This window comes from Penaeus vannamei, chromosome 27 (genome assembly GCF_042767895.1).
Source record: "Penaeus vannamei isolate JL-2024 chromosome 27, ASM4276789v1, whole genome shotgun sequence".
NCBI lineage: Eukaryota > Metazoa > Arthropoda > Malacostraca > Decapoda > Penaeidae > Penaeus > Penaeus vannamei.
In genome coordinates this window covers 2,017,690-2,027,689 of record NC_091575.1, presented here as the reverse complement: position 1 = coordinate 2,027,689, position 10,000 = coordinate 2,017,690, and the positions used below count along the sequence as shown (strand labels likewise).

Genomic DNA, 10,000 nt, shown 5'->3' with positions numbered 1-10,000 from the left:
AGAGAAGCCAAACTCAGAATCAGGAGAGAAGTCGAGACCGCAGCCCCATCGCGCACACCGTGGTGCACGCGTCAGCTCCGGCCGTTATATCTGTGACGAGTCTCAGCACAAGCAGTGTCACTATAACGAGCAATAGTCACAGCCGCAAAAATCAACCAATAGGTGATTAGCCAAGATTTCCTTTAATTTCCTATGTCAGAAAGACCGATTCTGATCTGCTTTTCCATGATTTATGGTCCTTAAAAAATAATCCCCGTACCTTCGTTACAGGCGTTGCGACGCAGCAGGTGGCGCAGCCTCTGGACATCCGCAGCTCAGTGACCTTTCGCCCAATCAACGACGTCACCTTCCTGGGACACGTTCAAGCTCAAGCCCAAAGCCAGGGTCAGCCGCCGCAGCCGCCGCCCCACCTGCGGGAGGACCCTCTCGCGCACCGCCTGGAAGCGACCAAAGACGTCGGCCGCGTCGCCGTCAAGCCTCGCACGCCGGCCATCGTCAGGCCCTTCGAGACCACGCCCAGCGACCTGGTGCAGGCCGCGCAGACGCCGACCAAGATCAACTCTGTGGCGCCGACGGTGAAATGCACCGAGAGCATCCCGCCCCCCCTGCAGACGAGAGTAATTGTGGGGGGAGCAGGGGCGGCCGGAGGAGGAGGAGCAGGACCAGGAGGGCCTGGAGGAGGACCAGGAGGAGGACCAGGCGGAGGAGGAGGAGGATTAGGAGTGGGAGTAGGAGTGGGAGTGGGAGTTGGGGGAATAGGAGGAGGAGGAGCGGTAACAGGATGCGGAGCAACAGTAACCGGGGGAGGGCTCGTGGGCGTGGGAGTAGGGGTCGGAGTGGGAGTGAGCGTGGGAGTGGGAGTGGGCGCCCCGGAGCTCATCCCGGCTGCCGAGGTGAAGAAGGAGGCCGCGCCGGAGAGCCGCGGCGTGTGGCAGCCGGTGCAGCTGGACAAGGGCAGCAACTGCAACTCCGAGCCTGCGGTGTCGACGCCGAGCACGCAGTCGCCTCCCGTCGTAAACCACGTGCTGCCGGCGCCGCTGCCGCCAGTCAAGCCGCCCCCAACACCGCCGCCGCCGCCATCGCCGCAGCCGGAGCCCGTGAGCCGCCTAGACATCGAGGAGAGGAGGCTGCGGGAACTCCGCGAGGCGGGGCTGGAGGTGGAGGAGGCCGAGGAGGTGCTGCAGGAGGAGGCCGTGGCGCCGCCGCGGGCATTCACGCTGGTGTGCATGAAGGGCCCCCCCGCCCCCCTCGACGACTCCCAGGAGGTACAGAACTTGGAGGCTTAGAGCTCACTCAGACTGCTGTTTTTGATGTTTGAAATAGGCTAGTCCACTCTTGTGTAGGTCACCGTAATGAATGTTTAATAGAATCCAGTGTACTAAAGTGCTCTCCCCTGAATGGCAGAAAATGCAGTTCCTTGGGAGGATCGGGCTGACCACCCACGCCCACGCGCAGGAGGCCGAGCTGTCCCACTGCGAGCGGCGCGCCCGCGTGCTGAGCGCCCTGGAGCCGTCGTCGGTCCCGTCGTCGCCGAAGAGCACCGAGTCCTTCTCGGAAGAGCTGGTTCCTCTGCTGGCGCCCGGACACAGCCTCCCCGCCGTCATTACGTCGCCGGAGGAGCTGTGTCTGGCGCACGAGTACCCGCACAAGGCGCGCTTCCTGCACCACCTGGGCCTCCAGCCGCAACATTCCCTGCACCGCCAGCAAGGTCAGTAGGTCGCCTCGGGAATGCCGGCGAAAATGAGGTGAACCGTCACTCGTTCACTCAGATTTCATTTCTTAAAATGACAGACATTGCTCTTGGTACAGCCTTTTGTGATCGGAGACTCCAAGCAAAGTATATTACATTGATCTCACTACAAACCTTCCTCCCCAGAAGTGGAAGCCGTGTGGCAGATGGTCGTCCAGGAGCGGCTGCGTCGGTACCGTCAGGAGAGCAACGACCCCCTGGCCGTGAAGGTATGCGAGGCCCTGGAGCAGCTGTTGGCAGCGAACATCCACCACCAGCCGCCGCAGCCTGCCAACAGTTCCCTGTCAGTTCCTCTCCTGAAGGTCGCCTCGACGCCGCCGTCGCCGCAGGTGCGCGTGTCGCAGTCCTCGACGCCGGCGACGACCACCGCCACGACCACGTCGGCGGCCGTCGCTGCCACCGTGGCGTCGACGGCGGACACGGCTACCACGACCACGGCTGCCACCACAACCGCGGTGGCGACGACGGCGGCGTCCAGTGCGCCCATTGTCACGAGTGTGCCGCCGACGGTTGTGGTCTCGAGCAGCACTGCGCCGTACAGCACAAACACCACCAACTTCTCTACCAAAGTAAGTATACGTTGTCCATGCCCTGCCCTTGTTTTTGGCGCAGCGTCTTTCTACTGATATTAAGGACGTACAGTATCCTATACCCACTCACTGAATGCGGAGAGTAATATTGATAGAGACATATTATAATCTCTCTTTTAGGCTTTAACGGCAAGCAGATGTAGCGGAAAGGCGCCCGTCAAGGACGCCGTGTTCATCACTGCCGGACTGCCCGAGGAGGACCCGCTGCTGGCCGGCCTCCAGGGGGTGGACACCGTCATCGAGCACTTCATTAAAAATGCACAAGGTAAGCTCATTCATCATTGTATATTTATTTGTTTACATGTGTATTTATTAGTTTTATTGTTAATTTTAGTTTGTTTTTATTTCATGATCATTTAAGTCCTGTGGGTGAAATTGAATGCATGTGGAGAACATGTTTTGATCATTTGCGTATGATATTGTCATATCAGTGTTACAGGTGAAGGCTAGTGTGACAAGTGAATTATAGAAACTTTTTTTAACAAAGCATTTAATATATGAATTATATCCCACACAGCACAAGGAGGCAGTAACAATTCAGCTCTCCTAGAACACATAGAGGAAGTGCGCAGAAGCCAGCTTGCAGTGTGCCAGACGGCCCAGCTGGTGCAGGAACAGGTTGCCCAACTTGTTGCATCTCGTGCTCAGCTCGAGGCCCACAGATCGTCCTTGCACCATCATCTGGCAGCTATAACATCCCTCATAGCTAACAGTACCAATCATTCAACTACAACTACCACAGCTGCTTCAACTACTGGTACAGGTACCATGCCTAATGGTACATCAGTATTTGTCTCAGCTCCTGTAACTACCTCCACGCAGGGTGTAAGCAGTAGTAATCACAGCATTGCACAGGGAAGCTCTACCACGAGTACCAATACTACATCCACAAATACCAGTCCAGGGCACAGTCACCCCCTTCCACTCACCACGACGACCCCCACGCTGATCGGCAGCCACCCCGTCGCAGCGGTCATCAACAGGAGCTTGCAGTCTCTTGTGCCAACAGCCTCCGTCATGTCCTGGGGTGGCTTATCTTCACCTTTCCTTAGTAGTACAAACATTGCTTTCTCATTAGAGAGTAAAGATGGAGTATTTTATTCTCAAGTAACAAATAAAGAAGGAAATAAGGATTTAAAAACGACTATATCTAGTGCAAATACTTCGAAACCCAACAACAGAATAACAGTGTCTCACGGAAATGCCAAGACCTCCTCGAGTAATCGTCACAGCTCCAGTAAGTGCCATAAACATGCTCTGACAGAAGCGACCAACGGATCTCCAGCCAAGTTCAATGGCATCCCGACCAATCTTCCAAAGCACATCTTCAAGCCCCTGCAGCTGAGCGGGCCAAATACCAGTGCTAACGCGGCCAAAAAGACCACGAAAACGGTCAGCTATACTCAAGCCCCCAGTGTCACGGGAGGCCTACCGCACCCGTCTGTGGCGCTCGTGGCCCCTAGCACAACTGTGACAAGCCAGAACGGGTTGATGCCTCTGCCGCTCATCCACAACTCCACCAGTAAGCATGGCAGAACCAACAAACCTCAGATTGGCTTCACCCCGTACTCCAAAACCTCTCCTACCAAAGTACCACAATCATGGGTGTCAAATTGAAATTATGTATTGTACTGTATTAAAATCTCTATTAATATATAACCTAAAAAGCCTGTTTCAACCACAGGTCTCTGTTACAGTTTAATTGAACCATGTGAATATTTGCCTAGAGATGGTTCCTCAAACAGTATTCCATGTTTTTAGCTCTGCCAAAGATTTTTCTTCACCGTTCGTGTGAGGATTTGAGCTGTTGGTATGGGATGTATGCTTGTGATGGTTGTAGCATAAATGAATGGATCTCACTAGTCAGGTATATTCCTATTTTAGACCCCATGGAGATCTAGGAATAGAGAACATTTTTCAGCACTGAAGACATGTGGATAGTTTACATTTCATTACACCTGATTTCCTCTGGAAACCGAAACTCACCCTGGAAAAAAATCTTCAAAATATGTTGTTAAGAAGGGAAGCTTTTGTAACATTGTAGCGAGACTGCAAGGTAAAAGATGAGTAAATGCTGAGCTGGTCTTTTATATAATCCAGCCCGATTTCTATTGATTTGGGTCGTTGGGCCCTGTGTGGTGTTGTAAAAGATCCTGGTGAGTGCGCGTGATGTGTGCCTCTCATGAGTCAGTCCCATGTCTGTTTCATGAGTCATCTTGATTTATGTCTAATGAGTCATCCCATTTTCTTTATCTCCTATGGAAGTACTGTGATGTCTGAATCAGTAGCTTGAATGTAGATAATGGCAGCCTAATATTTGCTATAATGAATTCAGATGTGGATGCCAAATTGCTGCCATCACAATTGTGTACTGACAGACCAAATATATCACATTTGTATTTATAAACCAAATAAAAAATGAAACACAAATGTTTTGTTTGATTTGCTATATCAGGTATAATAGCATGTGTATACAGTACTTTTCGTAATAAATACAATGGATCAACCAAAAGAAGGTAAGATCTGAGAAAAAAGTAATTTACATCTTCATCCTCATTCTGTTAACTACTGCATCATATCCAGTAGAAACTATATGCCATTTTGTTTCTAGGGTCAAGATTAATTTCTTGTTCAGCAATGAAAGTAATGTTCTGTTTAACATGTAACGGTTTGACTGCAATACATGCTAAAGCGTACGTAAATGATACTGAAAAACACTGTTGATTAATATTGCACTTGTATACAGGAAAAGGAAGCTGTCCCTTGCATAAGTTTATATAGAATGGTAAGTATTCCTTTGAACAACTGATTAGAATTATGCTTCCCTATGAACTACTGTCAAGGACCAATAAGGTCTTACAGACCTTGAAATTCATTTTTAGTTACTCATGGTGGTATTCGCTCATATGCTACTATATAGTCAAAAATATGCTATGATCACTACTGCAGGTGGTCCATCCATCCATCATGTACGTCTTGTATATGAACTATTCAGTTTGTGAATTAACCTCGTGTGATAGAAATACTTATTAAAAGCAATGATTCTAAACCACTAGGAGGAAAATCAGATCTTGAAATACCTGTCCTTGAAGCTAAAAATTTTCTTCACTGTCTTTCCGCTAGATAAACATTGTCCCAGGTTTTCCTACGTGATCTATCATACTGAATATTTCACTTGCTGATGAAGTATATCATGCAAATTAATGGCAGCTCTTAGTTATTTTTTATCATTTGAAATACTGCCCGTCCACACGAGCGAAATTTGCTCGGCAACCTTCGGTGTGACGTCAGAAATGGAGGAAACAACGAGAAACGCTTCTTATCGGTTTCCCCAAAAGTATAGACGGTTTGCCTCTTGCTCGTCAAAGTGGGTTTGGTATAAAGGTGCTGCCAGATGCACATACTGACATTGTGCGGCAGTACCCACGAGCTGTCAGTTCTCGTTTCACCATCAATCTTCAGATGTTGCTACAGCAATAAACTATGCTATTTTCTTCTTGTGTCCTACGATCCATGCTGTACACCACTCGATACTGTTTCAGTCACTGCCAAACTAATGTCGTTTGGACACCAGGATAAATGTCTACGGCAGCCTTAACCCTGCAAAGTTCGCCAGTGTGGACGGAGCCTTAAGGGTATCTTCTAGTCTTACTGGAGTTTTGCTTTTAAACTGCTTTGTAGAATTTTAATTATGCAATTTCGTGCTTCGTACAGTTTCTGCCTCATTTCTAGTTCAAACTGTAAAACATAATCTTCAACACTATCAATATCATATCCAAGATTCTCTTGCACATTACGGAAACCCTTATTTCATTTTGATTCTTGTAGTACCGTTATGTATCTTGGAAAATTAAGACAACTCCGCATTGAAGAAAAAAACATGACTATTATTCTGTGAGCAGCATTCTTAAGGGTTTAATCTAATTTTTAAAATCCCGGCCATCAACGTGAGATTGTAAATATAGTTGCATTGAAAGAGGGACCCTTTAGAGTTAATGGTACAAAAATGGGTTAGATGTCAAAAGTCTCAGTATTGTAGGGTTGTGAAAGGAGCAAATGGGGTAAGGCGGTTATTAGTAATAAGGGGAAAGGGCGATTATATCAAATTATCTGAACAAGGTGAAGTCAAGGGAAAAAGTGGGGGATTCCATAGGGATGTCCAGCAGGTTGAGGGGTTGAGGAAAAGCAGACAAGTGAGGAAAAACAGAGGTACAGTGAAGTGGGGATAGGACAAAATGTATGGGACTGAAAGAGAAACCATCATCAACAGATAATGGTTAATGGTTAAAAAGCAAAATGAATGTGCTAACATCTAAGGTCATAGTTGCTATGCGTCAACTATCTAGAGTAATCTTGAAAGGTACTTTCAAGATACTTAATCCCTGCATTGGGATGGGTAAAGGAGGTGATGTTTGGGTCTAGGTAAGGGAGTTACATAAGGGTTTCACGTGTGTATCCATGAGGGAGTGGAAATGATAGAGGGGATGGAGGGAGAGAGAATGTATGTGTAGTTGGAGTTGAGGGGGGTGGGTTGTGTTGGGAGGGAGTAGGAGGAAGTGTTATAGGGGGAATATTAGTAGGAGGAGGATGGGTGTTGGGAGGATGGATATCGGCAGTAGTTGGAGTTGAGGGAAATGGGTTGTGTTGGGAGGGAGTAGGCGGAAAGGATGTTGGGGGAATATGAGTAGGAGGACGATGGATATCGGTAATAGACGGAGTTAAGGGGAATTGGTTGTGTTGGGAGGGGGCAGGAGGAAGGCAAGTAGGGGGAATATGAGTAGGAAGATGGATATCGGTAATAGACGGAGTTGAGGGGGATAGGTTGTGCTGGGAGGGAGTAGGAGGAAGGGGTGTAGGGGAATATGAGTAGGAGGAGGATGGATATCTGCAGTCACTTCGAGTGTGGAGGGAACATAATTTGTGGAAATCTGTGTCTGAAGCATATAGCTTTGAATATCTTCCATGGTCTCTCCAGTGGAGTTGGTTGGAGAGTCTTGTAAGACAAAGGTTTTCTTATGATGAGGGGAAGAGGAGACTGGTGTCTGAGGAATAAATGTAAAGGTAGGTGGAGGTGAGTGTGTAGTAGGAGAAGGGGTGGAACATTTAGTCTGTCTTCTGCGGATATTGTGGGGAGGGGTCTTGGGGCTGTAGTTGAGATTGGAGTGTCTGGATTTAGCGTGGCAAAAGAATTTGGGGAAGGTAGGAGGTAGAAGTGGGAATGGGGAAATAAGTAGGTATAGGGGAGGGTGTAGGAACATCCTGGGTTGGAGGGGGAGGGGCAGAGCGAGCGACATTATTAGAGTAGGGAGTATAAGAGAAACCTGGTCGGCGTGCTTCCTGTCTGAGTGAGACCATTTTTTAATCTGTAAGTTGCTACCTCAGACTTGTACGTGGGACAGCCTCTATAAAATACATTATGGTGGCCCCCGCAGTAAGCACATTTGCGTGTATGTGCAGGGCAGTTTGATCGATTATGACTGGGTTGGGCTCATAGGGGGTATCAGTCTGTGGAACAGCAGTGTTTGGCAGGATGTCCAAAGCGCCAACAGTTTTGACATGACGGGGAGGAAGTTGGTATGGTCGAACAGGGAGGGGATTGTCCACCAATATAGATACGAAAGGGAAGGTCATGTGTACGGAAAGTAATTTTGACAAGTACTCTCCACAATCTGACCAATCGATATCCATAGGGCAGCTTGCTGGGGAGATGCAGTTCCGGTACAAGTATTAAGAGTTGGATGAGGTTCTGCAGGAATGGGGTTGCCAGAGAAATCAGTTAGATTTGATAACGCTATAGCTTGTTTCAGATGTAACTATAACGAGACAAGAACGATCGGGTCGGGTACGGAAGGGGACTCTACCCACTTGCTTTTGGAGACATTGTTGAAAGAGGAGAGTGTTGCCTGAGTAAGGAGTTGTAGGGGGGATCACGAAAAATCGGTCCCATTTGATGGAGTTAAATGGAGTATTTAATATACTGGTAGAGCTGTGGGTGGTAGAAGGACGGGGACGTGTGGAAGAGGGAGTATTGTTGTGAGGGGTAGTAGTATTACGGAGAGATGGGAATAAGGCTAAGGTAGTAATAAGGGAAGATGAGGTGGTTGGTGAAGAAGGCTGTGGGGGTAGAGTTGATGTTGAGGAAGTTGGGAAAGTAGGAGTCTCGACTTGGGTGGATAATGCACTAGTAGGCATTGGCGAGTAGGTAGTAGTAGTGTTCAGAGTCGTGGTCAAAGGAGAGCCTGGGGTCGGGGAGCCGGGAGAGTTTGAATTGGTGGGGCTATTGGATGAATGGGAAATCCTCATTGCCTCTAATATGGGTATTACATCTTCATTACTGGCCATGGGAAGCCTTGGCTATGTTGGGGAAATAAACAGTCTACCCCTCAGAGTCTCCTTGAGGGATAAGGGCTAAATAACCAAACAGGCGAATACTGTGCCCATGGTTCCCTCAGGCCGTTCAGGACTAGCACAAAGTCAGCCTTTCATCCTCTCACTTTCAACACGGCTCTTACACCATAGGAAGTAGATAGTAGGTGTTTGAGAAGGGACGGAAACGAAAGAGCTGGAGGGAAAAAAGACCATGCAAAATTAGTTCAGTCGAGGGGAGATTCCCGCATTGGGTCGGTCTCCGTCTCCTAAGCCCCCACCACCACGACAACGTTTTTTTTTTTTTTTTTTTTTTAGGGGGGGGGGGTCTACAGGTAAGATGGGTAGACATGGGTGTCAAAGAAGTAGAACCTGGAGAATGAGATAAGTGACCTGGGGAAGTGGAAGTATCAGGAAGGACGTCAGAAAGGGAAGGATTCGGAGGACATTGTGTAAAAAAGTCATTTGAGTATCCAGGAGGGAGTTGAAGGGATAGTGGGGGGAGAGAGTATTGTGGATATACAATCACAATTCTGTAGAAGCCACTAATTACTAAATGGAAAACCAAACCCCCAGCCCTTGGTCCCTGACATGGGCCCTGCCTCACTACCGTTCAAGCACCGTCCCAATCTACATTATCTTGTTTGTCAGTGCTGGACTATATAAGTAACGTCAAGCCGTATGTACCATCTATTACGGTACGTGAGACCCATTATAACACAAAAAAGCCTCTTACATGGAGTACAGGAGTAGAATGAAGAGGGGTATCTGGAACATAGGCTGATGAGGATAGGCGTCGACAGTCTGACTAAAGAGGGAATAGGAGTAGAGGTTGGAAGGTGGACGAGGGAGAGGAGTGTTCTCTTAGGTCATGTTTAGGAAGTTCTGAATATCCAAGTTTCTGGCGGGGGAGGCCTGAGAAATAAATGTTTTCTTGTGAGAAGAGGAGACAAACGTTCAAAGAGTAGAGGAAGAGGAAGGTGTTGAAATGTGGTAAGAGACGGTGTGGAATGTTTAGACTGCCTGGTGCAACTTGTAAAGGGAGTAGGAGCAGCAGGGGATGATAAAGGGTATGAGGAATACTGATACTGGGGAGACGAACAAAGCGAAGTATAGCATTGGAGACCTGCTACTTCATACTCAAAACTTGCAGGCGGTGTAGCTCCTAAAATATTTTATGGAAACCGCTACAGTTGGCAGATGCATGATTATCCAGAGCAGTTTGAATAGCCATGACCAGGTTGGGCACATAAAGAGGACTGTGGGCTGTGGAGTGACAGTTCTTGGCGGGGTG

General features: G+C 48.2%; 1 protein-coding gene across 5 annotated transcripts in view; it reads left to right on the top strand.

The window, feature by feature from the left end:
- The window catches only part of LOC113803392 (genetic suppressor element 1), a 172,208-nt gene extending 167,438 nt beyond the window's left edge, over positions 1 to 4,770 (top strand). For all 5 annotated transcript variants that reach the window (XM_070140732.1, XM_070140734.1, XM_070140733.1 and 2 more), the window contains 6 exons: positions 1 to 162; positions 271 to 1,265; positions 1,405 to 1,708; positions 1,877 to 2,319; positions 2,461 to 2,605; positions 2,858 to 4,770. The exon at positions 1 to 162 ends at the window's left edge or, in 4 of these variants, runs on beyond it. In XM_070140732.1, the coding sequence (XP_069996833.1) occupies positions 1 to 162; positions 271 to 1,265; positions 1,405 to 1,708; positions 1,877 to 2,319; positions 2,461 to 2,605; positions 2,858 to 3,957 (3,149 nt within the window). In that variant the 3' untranslated portion in view covers positions 3,958 to 4,770. The remainder of the gene's footprint in view (positions 163 to 270; positions 1,266 to 1,404; positions 1,709 to 1,876; positions 2,320 to 2,460; positions 2,606 to 2,857) is intronic.
- Positions 4,771 to 10,000: the final 5,230 nt, after the last annotated feature.